The sequence below is a fragment of the Schistocerca nitens genome, chromosome 2 (genome assembly GCF_023898315.1).
Source record: "Schistocerca nitens isolate TAMUIC-IGC-003100 chromosome 2, iqSchNite1.1, whole genome shotgun sequence".
Classification (NCBI taxonomy): domain Eukaryota; kingdom Metazoa; phylum Arthropoda; class Insecta; order Orthoptera; family Acrididae; genus Schistocerca; species Schistocerca nitens.
In genome coordinates this window covers 268568655-268584786 of record NC_064615.1, presented here as the reverse complement: position 1 = coordinate 268584786, position 16132 = coordinate 268568655, and the positions used below count along the sequence as shown (strand labels likewise).

The following is a 16132-nucleotide window of genomic DNA, read 5'->3' as shown; positions in this document are numbered from 1 at the left end:
TGAAGTTGAATTTGGGAATTTAGTAAATTTGAAAATTTCAGAAACACAAAATTTATCTGGGGAGCAAAAACAACAGTTAGAAAATCTGCTGTGGGAATACAGTGATGTTTTCAGTGACATACCTGGTAGGGTAAAGGGTTATCAGTGTGAGCTTCAGGTAAAACCTCATGAACCATTTTTCATAAAACCATACAGTATTGCAATATCAAAAAGACCTGCTGTTGAGAAAGAGCTGAAAAAAATGGAAGGATGTAATATAATAGAAAGGAGTATCAGTGCATATAATAATCCTCTAGTTGTAGTTTCGAAAAAAGATGGTGGAGTAAGATTGGTTTTGGACTCTAGACACTTAAACAAAATTTTGTTCAGACAGACAGACCATCCTGAAAATATTGATGAGTTACTCTATAAATTTACAGATATAAAATATATGTCAAGTTTGGATCTAACTTCGGGTTTTCATCAGGTACCACTTTCGGTTAATTCTAGAAAATATACTGCTTTCTTGTACAATGGTAAGAGTTACCAATATTGTGTTGTACCATTTGGGTTAAATTCTTCTGTTTCCGAATTTATAAGAGCTTTGGATCATGTACTGGGGCAAGAACTTGCGTCTAAACTGATAATTTATGTAGATGACATTTTGGTTACAGGGCAAAATTGGGAGGAACATTTTTCGATTTTGAAGTCAGTTTGTGAAAAACTTAGAAAAGGGGGGATGACATTGAAATTAGAGAAATGTAAGTTTGCAGTTTCTGAATTAAAATTTTTGGGTCATGTTGTCACAGACAAGGGAATTTTGGCAGATCCAGAAAAAATTAAAGCAATTTCAGAAATTCCTAAGACTAAAAAACAATTAAAGTCGTTCTTTGGGTTATGCGGTTATTACCGAAAACATATAAGTGATCAGAGTCTGAATGCACCATGTTTAAGTCAGTTACTTAAGAAAAACACTATTTGGGTTTGGGATAAAAGTTGTCAGGAAGAGTTTGATAAAATTAAGCAAGAGTTGAGGAAGCAACACTTATTACACAGACCTGATTTTAATTTACCATTTTGTTTGAACACTGATAGCAGTAATTATGGGCTTGGAGCAGAGTTATTTCAAGAAAGAGTAGAGAATGGAGTTAAGATACATTGTACCATAGCATTTGCAAGCAGAATGTTGCTCAAGCATGAGAAAAATTATACAGTCACAGAGAAGGAACTTTTGGCAATTCATTGGGCTTTTACAAAATTTAGAATTTACCTTATTGGACATAAAACCATAGTATTTTCGGATCATAAAGCTTTGAGTTACTTACAAGAGTGCAAATTATACCACAGTAGATTGACCAGATGGGCAATATTTCTGCAACAGTTTGACTTCGAAATCAAACACATTAAAGGTTCTGAGAATGTAGTAGCTGATTCACTTTCAAGGTTACCAATTGGGGGAGAAAAGGAGATTTTTGAACAAGAGGAGGAAAAGCAATTTAAAATTAGATACTTAAAAGGGGTGGAAAATGAGAAAACAATTAGAGCTATGTGTAACAAAATTAGAAAAAATCAAAATTTGGATCAGAGTTGGAAATTAATCAAAGAATGTTTAGGCAAGAAGGGGTATGAGAAACTTGATAAATTTTACAAATTACATAAGGGGATTTTATTTCGGAGAACAGATGTAGATTCTGATAATTGGAAACTGTGTTGGCCAGAGGCAGATGCTGATAAGCTGATCATTTACATACATGAAAGTTTTGGTCATTGTGGGATACAGAAGTGCATTCAAAAGATACAAGAAAATGTTTATTTTTACAATATTGGAAAGAAGGTAAGAAAAGAATTGGCAACCTGTGACAAATGTCAGAGAGTTAAAGTGAGCAATCAAAGATGTGGTGGAGAGATGCAAAACATTATTCCGGAAAAACCTTTAGATCTTATCGCAGTGGACTTATATGGAATGTTACCAAAGAGTAAAGGTGGTCACTGTTACATATTTGTTATGGTAGATGTATTTTCAAAATTAATTAAACTATATCCAGTGAAAAAAGCTACTAGTCATGAAATTATAATAAAAATTGAAAGAGATTATTTCGCACAGGTGGGTAAACCAAAAGCTATATTATCAGATAATGGTTCACAGTTTACTTCAAAAATTTGGAAACAGTTTATTGAAAGATCAAAATTGAAGCATATACTTATATCTGTTTATTCTCCGTCCACCAATCCTGCAGAAAGATATATGAGGGAAATTGGGAGACTTTGTAGAACCTACTGTAGCCATAAACATCCAACTTGGTTTGAGCACATTCGAAATTTTGAAGATATTATGAATAGCCTACAACATAGTTCCACAGGATTTTCACCGTATGAGATTATGTTGAATATTAGACCTCCAAATCTTATATCAGAACTTATTGAATTTCCTATATGTACACCTTTAACTATGCAAGAGAGAGAAGATATTGTCAGGGAAACTATGAGGAAACAAGGGGAAAAGAGGAATAAAAGACATAACAATAGGGTAAGATTAACCACTTTTAAAATTGGGGATCTTGTTCTGGTCAAATCTCATGAAAAATCAAAAATGTTAACTTCAGAAATTAAAAAATTCTTTGATATCTATATTGGGCCTTTTGAAGTCATAGAAAATCCACACCCTAATGCTTATCGTTTGGTGTATCCTAAGTCAAAGAAATTATTTGGTCTCAGGAATGTTGTCTCTTTAAAACTGTATAAACAGAAATCATAATTTCAAAAAATTTAAATAATCTATTATCATCAAAAACAAAAGTCCTCCACTGGAATATGCTTGTTAGGTCAAACTACCTGTACAACCAAGTATGTATATTTGCATGTATAAATTAATAATTTGAAGTCACATGTTAATTGAAACTGATGAAAAAAAAACACCGATGTAACAAAGAATGAGAGAAAGATTTATTTTTACTATTTTTACAAAAAAAAGTCTCCCTAGTGAGCATTTCTGAAATTTTTTCTAATTTTTGGAAGCTAAGTCTTCCCTGTGGGTGAAGGCATGCATGTGAGGACATGCATGCAAAGGTATAAGTTTCAAAACCAATTTTAGATAAAGCCTCATGATATATGAGCAGTTTATTGTTGTTTATACTGATGCTGTGGGGAGCAAAAGTACTCTTCATAAGAATGTGACTTGTAGTAATATTGTAGTAGAGAGGAAAGTGTACATAAATAATTGCAAAAAAAAAAAAATTTAGATAATACTGATGTATCTTTAGCTGTACTAAAAGAAGAAAATCATAAGAAAAAAAAATACAAACAAAAAAAAAACATGAGTAAAAAAAAAGAAAATCATAAGCAAAAAAAATAAACAAAAGACAAAAAAACCGTGACTAATAAAAAATAAAAAAAATCAGAAGTTAAAAAAAATATATGTATGAAAAAATTAAATTAAATCTTATTCTAGCAAAGGAGTTTTACCTTTCTATTATTTTTAATCTGTATGCTGTATGTTAGAATATTTCTCATGTATGTTTTATACCATATATATTTGTCATGTCAAATAATTTCTTTACTTGAATTTTTGTGTATGGGATTGATGGGGAAGTATCATTGCAACAACAGCCAGTAACAAGTCCACAGATTCAAAGAATCCAAATTTAGAAGAGGTTATCAGACTGCATCATTAGTGTACTAATTGTGTAATACAGATCCATTACTGAGAGTGGTCGGGATTTTGTTGTATATGTCCATAACAACAAAAGCCCTGGGGAGCAGTTGTAATGGATCTGGGAAATGTTATTTTTTTTTACCTTATTTTTCGATACCGAAGTGTAAATGTTTTCTTATATTTTTGTCAGAATTTATTATAATTTGTCTTATTACATGTTAATTTACCTCTGTTTTTGAGAGTGAAAGCATATTGTTTACTATTAGGAAATGTATCGAAGAACAGCAAAGAGACTGATTACAAATGGAAACTTGTGGATTGTGTAAAGTATCTTTGACGTTAGAGTCGTCTTTGACTATAGTCAGTCGGCAGCTAACTGTTGGTGTGTGATGATGGAAGAACATTGTTAAGGTCGAAGTCCTAAATAATTTTGAATTATGTTACTATTATTTTTGTATTGACTATAAAGAAGAAACTGTATTTAAAACACCAAAATGAGAGAAACACTTTGAACCACGTCATTTCTGCAGCCGACAACGATGCATTGTGGAATCATACTTAGACAACTGAAGCCAAGACTTATATTGCCTTGCAAACATCTAATGGAAAAGGTACTGTCACGAAATATGGCAAATTTAAGTTAATTAAAAAATAGTGACCATATTTTCAACTTGTGTCTTTCCGGGAAGCCGTATTTCAATAAGCACACCTCATATCAGCCTGCAAGTTACCACTTTAGTAAGCATTTTAGGAAACAACACAATAGGAAACAGCCATCAAGTTAACATACCATCGATGTGTCAACTGGTGTTGGCACAAATGCTGTATCATCTTCAACTGGCCATGGTCCTGAAAGCACACATTTATTGAGGTTCCCAAAGTAGAAGCAAGGGTCAATGGAAAGAACTTGTTGAGGAAGTAAGCTTTCAACTAGGGGTGAAAATTCTTCTGGTGGAATGTATTTCAGTCGTCCTTGATCTCCACCAAGTAGAAATCGACAACTGGAAAGATAAAGTAAAGGTTAGATGAAACTAACTTTTGATTCAATTCATTCTTAAAATACAGAATAATACCATCACAGAACATACATCTACTATGGTACAGTTATTCTAACAGCAAAGATCAAGCAGTCATCTCTAGTTTCTACACTTTTATCATCATTCAGAACATGTTGATTTGTTCTTTCAATCACTGTTTATAGTTAGTGTAAAACCATCTATTACTATAATAGTTACATGTTCCATAGATCATCTGCATGATATTTTGTCATGATGAAGAATGATTCATGTAACAATTAATTGACTACAAATTTGTAGGCTTTTCTTGCAAGCAGTTCATATAACAATAAAAAATATATGCAAAAGAAGGAGCTGCCAAAAAAATTGTAACTTTGATATCTTCAAGCACTTTGTCTCATTGGGATGTGATTTTTCTCTCAGCATAATTCAGCACTTTTCAACCAAGGCCAACTTCAAAGAATAATACTGTAAGTAATTTTTTGCTGATTTCATAATTACAGACATTAGTAACCAAACAGTAAAAACAAGCATTTTCAAAAGAGAGGACTCTTTCCATAATATTCTAACATAAAATGAAGACACTTATAAAGGAGGAAAACAATTGCTAAATGGATGAACAAAATGGTTCATATTGCTCTGAGCACTATGGGACTTAACAACGGAGGTCATCAGTCCCCTAGACTTAGAACTACTTAAACTTAACTAACCTAAGGACATCACACACATCCATGCCTGAGGCGGGATTCGAACCTGCAACCGTTGCAGCACCACGGTTCCGGACTGAAGCGCCTAGAACCGCTCAGCCACAGTGGCCGGCATGGATGAACAAATAGAAAAGTTAAGCGTAGACATGTGAAGCACAAATGCAAACCAAAGATGATGAAAGACAGGAAAAGTCACCCCAAGCATGGATTAGGAGAGACGCAGCTTATAGGCAATGAACAGGAAGTGACAATGAACAAACAGCCTAGATTCAGATCCATAAGATTGTTTATAATAAGCCACAGAAAATCAGTATGTTGAGGATGTGGTGTACATTTCATTTCAATAAATTGGAAATAAAAAAAAGATGCAAATGCAACAAAAGGAAAGTGAATCAAAGTAAATCTGGAAAAAACATGAGCAGAAATGGACAGAAAGAGCTGTCAAAATAACAAACAAAAATACCAGACATGGAGAGAAATTTGGAAAGTAGCAGAGCAGTACTGATAGATGCCAAGCTGTGAGGGCAGGTCATGACTCTGTCTGGATAGCTCACAAGATATGAGCTTTTCCTGTGAAAGGGAAGGTTCTGTGTTCGAGCGCCAGTCTGGCACATAGTTTTAATCTGCCAGAAAATTTCAAGCAAAGAAATAGTAAATGAACTGAGACAGAATTGACACAGGCAGAGCCACAGACAGAAATTGGGACCTGGGCGCTACTGCTGCTGGACAAAACTCTGCCTGTTCAGCAACAGCAAGTTGCTTCCGTGTTGCCAGATGTCTGTGTGTTAATGGCCTGGGATGCTAGCCAGCCTTCAGGAAGCTTCTGCAGTTTGACCCACTATCATGTGGTGACACTGGGCCTCAGCCAATGACCCTGTTACAGACATTTCCATGTGACACAGAAAAGCAGCCTCTTCTGTAAAGTCAACTCTGGAAAGCTGCATTTAAATCCCAGTCCAACCCAATAGGGCCATGCATGGTGCCAAGTGTGTGTCATTCGTCACCATGATTTCTACTGACACAGCCACACAGTCTACATTGTAACTATGACACAGTAGCCAATGCTACCGTCATATGTCACCGCTGGTTTCCAAATCGGCTCAGGCCTGTGGCAGACAACACACTGCCGCTACCTTTCAGAGACTGCTCACTGACCTATCTGCTGCCACCTCCTGGTCTAGGCACTAACAGACAGCCACCCAGCTCAATGCCACCAGTGTCTGCTAGCAGTCCACTACTGCTCTTCAGCCACCAGTTCAGAGTTTCGCCCTGGATGATGCCACAAGTTAGAAGGTGCTGCCGGTTGCCTCGTGTTTGCATCAGAGCTCCAGCAAGTGCTGCTGGCCACCATGACCGACTCAACACCAGCGTGTCAGCTATGTCAAGTCAGCGCATTGCCTCCAAAGTAGATTTGTATTCTACAGGCTGTTTGCTTCACCTATCTCGCCTGCTGTGCCAAGGGAAATATCAAAAGACAATGCCAAACCACACAGAAGTCAAGGGCAGACCCAAATGGCTGTTCAGCTTTAATGGATTAAATAACAAACTATTTATGTTCTCCAAGCCATCTACGAACCCAGCACACCCTCAGATGGAACTCAAATGTATCCTGACAAACACAAAGACAGCTTCCACCAGCCAGTACTGGTCATTGTATCCTCAACCCACTGCAGAACAAAGAAATGTTTATAAATGGGATGGGAGATGGTAAGAGAGTAAATAAATATGCACAACTAGAGAGATAAGTAAAGACTGAGAGTGTAGAATAAATATAGAAACAGGGAGGCAAGAAGGTCGTGAAAGAGAAACAACATGTGAGAAGAGTACAATAAATTAAGAGAAGTTGGATGGTGAGGGTCCATTATGTGTTTCATTATTCATTCTGAGTAACAGCTATATTCTCTTAACTATTTATAACCTGCACTATCATTCACTTTGATAGAGTCTATGTTAATGTTTGTTGTGTTATTTCATTTTATGCCTGTGTATGTAACTTTAATTTCTTTCAATATTATGAAAAGGAAAGTTGCTACTCACCATATAGGGGAGATGCTGGGTAGCAGATAGGCACAACAAAAAGTCTGTTCCCAATAAAGCTTCGTCTAAAAGGCTACAGTTGCCTTAGATTGCAGTCACTTGTACATGAGTTGCATTTGTGTGTGTGTGTGTGTGTTGTCTATTTATGATGAAGGCGTTATGGGCTGAAAACTTTATTTGGAACAGTCTTTTTATTGTGCCTATCTGTAGCTCAGCATTTCCACTACATGGTGAGTAGCAACTTTCCTTTTCATAACACTGTTACATTCCATCCTGGATTTTCCATTGTTTGACTTTTATTTCTTTTGTTTACTCCTTTCCTCATCCTTCCTTTCCAATAATTCTTTTGTTACACACATAGAAAGTTTCTATTGCTTAGTTCCAGAAGTAGTAGATATAATTTTACATAGGAACATATGTTTGGAAGCACTTGTTTCCAAGTTACACGGAAAACAAAACTGACTTTTGCAGTAATACTGATATTATTTATATAGTTTCACTGCAGTGTCGGAAAGGAAGAAAAGAGATTAAGGTTTAATGTGCTGCTGATGATAAGTCATTACTGAAGAGCACAAACTCAGATTCAGAATGGGTACGGAAGAAAATTGACCACGTTCTTTTCAGAGGAACTGTAACAGCATCTATTTTAAGCAATTTAGGGAAACCAAAGAAAACTTAAATCTGGATTGCTGGATGTCAATAAACTGCAGCCGTCCAAAATGTGAGTCCAATGTCTGACCACTGTGCCACCTCAGTCATATGGCTGGCTATTAAAAATGAGTGAATACCTGATGTCATAATATCCTCTGTTAACAAGTTGTCTCACCAATTCCATTGCCATTTGCCATTAAGCATTAGTTGTTCAGCACTACACTTAGTATGACCGAGTACATTAACACATGCTTAATTTACAGCAGAGTGCAGTGTAACGTGAAAGAAATTCAACTTCTGAACTGACAGTGTTATACACCTTGTGTAATGTTATCTTGTACAGTTTTTGCCAGAGTGGAGGAATGACCATATTCAGTCAATATGATAAATGTAGTGCTCCAGAGAATGATCATATTCAGTCAATATGATAAATGCACTGCTACAAAGAATGAACACATTCAATCAATATGGTGCTCCAAGAAGTTGACACAATAGTGTGTTCTGTATAAATAACAACTCCATCCCTACCACTATGCAAAATCTACATGTCATGTGAACACAAGATCTGATCCCATGCAGAAACTTCTGCACTTGGCTCCTGCACTTCTGCACACCTGTTCAGTAGTTTCCAAGGCAAATTCGTATTAGCATATGGCACACCTTTCACCAGGGCGACCGTTCTCAACAGTCAAAGCAGCTGTGTAACAAAGCTGTTACATATTCCAATGGATTTCAGCACATATTCAACATCAGTATAAAAAAACAGGTAATGTCAAAGGGTGTTTGTTTGGACAAATGTCCTTCCTCATGTAAATTGTGTAAGGAATAATTGATATTACTGTTTCTTGGGAGATGTTTCATTGAACATGAGTGAAGAAATGAAATTTCAATATAATGTTGTGCCAACGCATTCTGCAATATGAACTTGAGAGCATCCCTATTTGGCAAAAGATAGACATGTCAAGGTGAAACTCAGATATGGTTTACAAATCCCTTCATTTGAATCCTTTAGACCTTTACTTGTGGAGCTACTTGAGTCATTTTACAAGATCTCTGTTTACTAATATGAAGACTTGGTTGAAGGTGTGTGTGGCGACCATCGACTGCCAGTAACTGCCACCTGCCAAGTGCAGAGTAAACAGTCTTTGGGACTGTTGGTTATTTGGGGTGTTTATGAGGACTCGAGTGATGATGTTTGAGTTGTGGTCTTCTGTATTGTTTTCCTTGTGTCTTGTCTAATTATACGAGCCTTAATAAAAGTGACTGATTGTAATAAGTTGGAGTTTTCTGTGTGTGGTCAGTTGCTATAGCTCTACACTTTGATTCCAGGCTGCAAGAGCAGTGTTACATCTTACAAATTTCCTGTTGCCTATGTCTATCTCTAATTTTCCCTTCCTTTGGCAGCTGCACATATGCCTTTTGGTTTATTGCAATGAAACAATTTGAAGAATAGGTCTAAAACTCAAGTCTCAACTATGTTTTAAAATGTGTGTGCCTGTCACCCTACTTCAGTTATTCCTATTTTGGTACTTGGAAAATAGACACATATTGTAAAAAATATTGTTATTATTCTTTTTTTACTTTCAACTTGAGTAGATTTTTTTGAAGAATGTATGATACAAAATCACATTTTCATAAGAAAGTTAACCATTTATAATAAGCATTAAACCTTTATCATTACTAATATCAATCAAGACTCTGTACCAGATAACTGTATCATGTAACACAATAAAAAAAGAAGAATTTAAATTAATGTGTACCTCAGTTTGGAAGAACAGCTTATTACAGGGAAAAACATCCCGTCTAAATTAAAATTTCGGAATGATCCTTTGACCTTATGGCCATTAAACGTGAATGTTATCACTGGTACTGTTAAGTCAAAGGCACAGCCCACAACGTCTCCCTTCTTTATGTATGGCTCATTAGTATTATTGAGCACATGGGTTTTTCTTCCACCTGAAAATAATAAACTAAAGTTTAATACTCATATTATTGCATGGAAAAAAGTGTTACTTTGTACAACTCAGATACACACAGAAAAGGGTAACTGAAGTGTTTGACTGACATTTAATTAATTTTCTGAATGTGAAGCTTTTTTCAATTTTAACTACCAGTGTTAAGAAAAATTGCATAGCTATGAGGGTAGCCAGGACGACAGGATAATAGTTTCACTAGCTGGAAGGATGGGCACATTTTCATGTGGGGATACAGATTCATTTTTCTACACCATGTAAAACTCTTTAACCTTTCAACTTTTCCACTGGGTGGTACAGTAAAACAGGCTCCACAAATCAGAATGTAAATTGAGAAAGGAGCCATAATGTGGCTAGATAAGAAGCTGACATATACACAACAGTTCAAAAAGTAACAGAAAAATAAAACTATAATCAACTATTACATGTGCTGTAAAACCAATAACAACAGAGAACAGTCGAACAAGGGAGGTGCACTATAAAACACTGTACCTGATTCTTCTCAAGTACAAGCTGATGGTGAGTGGAAAACAGTCGAAAGGATATTCATGAAAGGCAAGCAATGAAATAAAGACCAAATACCTTATGCAATGTGATGGTCAATGATGATCTATTAAAATATTCAAGGGAAGTGCTAAGAATGCCACAGACCAATGCTCAAATACAGCTCACAGCATTATGGATAATTGTGTTACAGTTATGTATTTTATCAAAAAATACATTGAATATTGCAGAGGAACTAGAAAGTCCTAGATGGAATACAAATATTGGATGAAATAAAAGTAACCTCTCACTACACAGTTCAGTCATTGAGTGTATGAGAGGCACATAAACAAGACCGGGAATGCTCAGTGACTCAACTGTATGGTGGCCGTCTACCATTACACCTTCTATTATATGCATGTTGAAGATTTGTTTTAAACAAAATTAAAAACATTAATAACAGGATTAGCATTTTACAAATGTCATTTAATTAACTATAGAAAGAAAGGAATAATGTCAGACCTCTCATACTACTGAAATGTACATAAGCTTTTTTCTCACCTGTCCACAGGTAGGCTCCATCAAACCCATATGAATAAAGATCATCACCCACTCCATTTCCACCCCATTTTTCACCTCCTCCTGGGTAAGGGCAATACCTGAAAAAAATGCGATCATCACATCATCTCTTGCCATATGTCACTTGTGTAATTAAGATTGAGACAGATATAACTAACCTATAAAGAAAATACTCTTATACACAATCACGACTGTTTCTTGATTTAACACTTGGAACTGTTAACTTGTGTTAATTAATGTACAATTTTTGATTAGGCTGCAGCAAAAGATCTGAATTTCACTGAAGCCAAACATGAAGCATGTCTTTCAAGTAAGTACCATTTTTCTTTTAAATACTGCTGCTGCATCTCTGTGATGACAGCCCGTGCTGAGTACCTGCATCTATTGGCAACTCATACACACCGTAACTGAAGCATTTGTACTTGATTGTTTCTGCTTGTTTAAAATTTCTCAGTTAATTGAATATCTCACTCAGTGTGAAATAAGTGTATTGATTCATTTTCTGTTTGTGAAAGACGTGAAACTGCTCAAAATTTAACCACAGAGTAGTTAGGTTTATGGGATAAACATGACGAGAGATGGAATGGTAAGAAAACTGGTTAGACCATTTAAAGATCTGCATACTAATATTCAAGATGAAGTGCAAAGCAACCTTCTGTCATCACTGAAGAGTTGTTGCAGAAATTTGACATTAAAGGTTAAGAAAACATTCCAGTTTTACCCTAGTCCAGATGATCATTTTCAAGTTATTTTTAGCACTGACTGGTGACTGGCAACTAGGGATAATTCATTCTGGCATTTGTTGCCTTCCAATAGGATTTTGGATGAGGCAGTTGCCATTAGATATTGCTCCCCAACTTTGTGCATATTTGGATACTTGACAACAAAATGTGCACTCTTATCCTATGTACAGTATTGTTGTTTGGGCCGTGATGTTTGAAAATTGATAGTGATACTGATACTGCACGTGACAATGAATTTAGCAGCTCAGAAACTGATGAAGAATGTGCCATTACTACACTGAAGACTGCAAGTGATGACAGTTCATCAGGTGAATGGCAGTTGCTAGCCTTTCATATGAGATAAATATGTCTATAACAACAAAAATAATCAATTTTTGAAAATATAACATAATTGGATGGATAAGAAATCCACTCATTAAGCAGTGGCAGGAGAACGAACAGATAAAAAAAGGTTTTACTTACGCAAGCATTCAGAGCCTGTGGCTCCTCATTCTAGCAGAATGGTTGAAGGGGAAGGATGAGGAGTGAAAGGAAAGGAACTGGAGAAATTTAGGAAAAGGGGTAGAGTTCAGAAACGTCACCCAGAACCCCAGGTTAGGAGGAACTTACTGGATGGGATGAGAAGGAAAGGCTGATGATTGGGGACTGCACTGGATGAGATTTGAAAACCTGACAGCTTAAGAGTGGATGACAGGATAATATGCAAGACAGAGATTACTGCTAAAACACTGTGCATGAGTTAATAAGAGTGAAAAGCTAAGTGCATTGTATGTAACAGAGGTGGGAGGGGGATGGTAAAAATTATGAAGAAAGGAGTAGTTACTGTGAAGAAATGCTGAGACAGAAAAAATTAATGTAAATTAAGGCTAGGTAGGTGGTGAAAAGCAAAGACATGTTGTACACTAGTTCCACCAGCAGAGTTCTGAGAAACTGGTGTCTAGGAGAAGAATCCAGATGGTGCATGTCATGAAACAGGGTGAAACATGAAGTCATAACCTCGCACCCTCTGGATTCTTCCCCTAGACACCAGTTTCTCAGAACTCCACAGGTGGGAACTAGCACTACAACACATCCTTGGTTTTCACCACACACCTGCCCTTCATTTATGTTAATTTCTTCTGTCTCAGCATTTCTTCACAGTAACTACTCCTTTCTTCACTCTGTTTTAGTTTTCGACATCTTTCATTTTCTGACCTGTCTATTTTTCGTTGTCCTTCTCCCATCTCTGTTATGCACTTAGCTTTTCACTCTTATTAACTCACACACAATGTTTTAGGAGTAATCTCTGCCTTGTATATTACCCTGTCTTCCACCTTTAAGCTCTCAGCTTTTCAAATCTCATCCAGTGCAGTCCCCAAAAAACAGTCTCTCCTTCTCATCCCATCCAATAAGTACCCCCTGATCCAGGGTTCTGGATGACTTTTTGAACTCTACCCCTTTTCCTAAACCTCTCCAGTTGGTTTCCCTTCTCCCTCTTCCTTTTCCTTCAAACCTTCTGCTGGAAGCAGGAGCCACTGGCTCCAAAAGCATGCATAAATAAAACCTTTTTTTATACATGTGTTCTCCTGCTGCCACTTGGTGAGTAGATTTTTTATCTATTCAATTACATTATACTGTGAAATCAATATATCTGCTATGTTACAGGTAGCTCCAATAATATTCCCATTTAAAGGAAACTTTGCAGTTCATCTAGTGAACAACTGTGCAGATGACATCATGGCATAAGTGGATCAGTTCACTGACAATGATTTGACAAATATTGTGACAGAGACAAACAGGTGTGGTATTGAGCAACATATTTCTAAGTGGAAAGACAGTGCCAAAGACAAAATGTGGTTACATCATTTTTGTACTGTTTCAAACCACTGTGACGAATCCCAGTCCACAAATGTATTACGCAAAACACTCAATATTCAAACAGGTTCTAAATTTTTCTCAATTTCAAATGCTGAAAAAGCATTTCTGTATTTCTCACTATAGTACATATGATCCTATGAACCACCCACAGCCAAAGCTGAACAATACTGAAGTATGGTCCCTCATTTTGTACACAGGAAAAGCAACGAAATGTACGAAAACATGCCACAATTGGCTCAACTCATAACAACACTGATAAAAACCACTTCTGAATAAAGACTGTGGCCTTAGTGTTGAGAACCACTACCAGTCTCCTTAACTTTCTGCCTTCTGAGATAATTGATATTTATGGAGCTTTGCAGTCGTACAGAAGAGACACACCTCCATTATTTCATCATAAGAAACTAAAGAAGGGGGAAAATGTTGTTTTCAGAGACGGACAGCAACTGAACACAAGGGCGTGAGAGAAGACTTTATCTTGATCACTATTCACAATGCTGAAATGAAAGCTGTAAACAAGTCATGGAGATCTGCTGAAGCCAGCAGAAGTTGTGGAGTATGATGACATGATTGGTGGACTAGATAAAGTAGGTCAATGCTTAGCTAATAACCCAGCAACTCATAATGAAAAGAGGAAAGAAATATTGTGAGAAAATCTTTTTCCATCTTCTCAGACTTTCTTTGTGAAATGTGTATAAGCTATTTAAAACATAAAAGTGGAACAAAAATCCTTTAGTTCTGTATTGTTGTTATTGAGTACATTATTTCAAAAGCCATAGAGAGGGATTCATTTCAAAAGCAGTGGGTTGTCCATTTCAAGCACCGGCCTCAGGCAACTGATTGGCCAATATTTTCCATAACTTATTCCACCTAGTGTGAACAAACAACATTCAACAAAGACTTGTGCTGTGTGCAGCTGTGTTCAGGATGCGGATAGGAAACATGTGATAAGGGAATCAAGATACAATTGTGGAGGAATGAAGATTAGCGTTTAATATACTGTTGAGAATGAATTCATTAGACATGGAGCACAAGTTCTGATTGTTTCAAGGATGTGGAAGGAAACTGGCCATGTCCTTTCGATAGAACCATCCTGACATTTGCATGGAGCAATTTAGGGAAATCATGGAAAAACTGTATCAGGATGGTCAGATGCATATTTGAGCTGTCATCCTCCAAAATGTGAGTCCAGTGTGCTCACCACTGCACCATTTCGTTCAGTGATGCCGTTGTGAGAACTGAGATGTTGTCCTGTGCATTGTTCCCTGATTTCGTGATAACCATCAGAATGACATCAATGGCTGTTCAGTAACAGTTGCAAATCAGGTGACAGATTTTTATGATAATGGAATTCAGTAACTGGTTGTTAATTAGGATAAGTGCCTTCATGTTTGTGGAAATTATCCAGAAAAGTAGAGTAAGGCAAAGGTTTTCATGTAATAACAAAATTGTTTTAAAAACAACTTGTGTTTGTTTAATATAAAAACAACATTCCAAAAACAGGCCTCATATCAACTTGTTCAAATATTTACATGTAATTGTTATTAAATGAATATATTTTGCACAGTAAACTAGAAACATACCCTGAAGTATTGGCCCATCCGATTCTCAGATGTGGTGTCATATGCGTTGTCTGCTCAATATGATCCAGTGTTACTTCAAAGTACCACTTCTGGTACATGGCAGAACCCTCTACTCGCCCAACGAATATGTTGGGCCGAACACTAGAATAATAAAACAAAACATATGTAACAACAAATCCTGTATAAAATCAAGTAGCTATTAAAGGACTGTACAAGCTTGGGAAAAAAAAGAACAGAGTTACTGGCAACCAATGAGGCACAGGTTCTTGTTGTGTGCATGGACATTGATTGTAATGAGTTTGATGTCATGTAACATCTTTTAGCAGAGGCTATGTTTGATGCTGCTTATGCGGTCAAAGAGTACCACTGTTATACCTGTCTCTGTACACAAGTGCTCTGTGAATGAAATGCTCTAATATCTTACTACATATACTTACATTTGGTAAGAAATATTAATTACGGTGTTAGATGAAATATCACTTGACTCTTGCACATATTTATCTACACAGCCTCTTCAAGTCTTTTCAGCTCACTTGTCCAGTTCTTTACTTGTGAGTTTAATCACGATCTGTCGACAGATGTCATCTGATGTTGTTGGTCAAGGACAAAGACACTGAAATGTTGATACAATATCAAAAGTGTATTGCATCCACCAGCCAAAATTAGAGTGCTCCTTGGCTTGGTTAAATATGATCTATGACTGAAGAAGCCTGATGTTTATATAAATCCCTTGCAGTGGTGGGAAATCATATACTGCCCAGAGAGTTTGCACTATTCAGCACAGATGCACTGAGAACCATCGTCAGACACATTTGATGCAGCCTGATATATCTGCTGTGGGGGAGCACTGCCTTACCAAGGGACATAGAAAG

At 36.5% G+C, this 16132-nt stretch overlaps 1 protein-coding gene across 1 annotated transcript in view; it reads right to left on the bottom strand.

Moving 5' to 3' along the window:
* LOC126236010 (ryanodine receptor) overlaps positions 1–16132 on the bottom strand; it is a 702826-nt gene that overhangs the window by 438155 nt on the left and 248539 nt on the right. The window contains exons 17-20 of the mRNA XM_049945018.1: positions 15261–15401; positions 11060–11157; positions 9803–9998; positions 4422–4632 (exon numbers count right to left, since the gene is read on the bottom strand). Coding sequence (XP_049800975.1) covers positions 4422–4632; positions 9803–9998; positions 11060–11157; positions 15261–15401 — 646 coding nt within the window. The remainder of the gene's footprint in view (positions 1–4421; positions 4633–9802; positions 9999–11059; positions 11158–15260; positions 15402–16132) is intronic.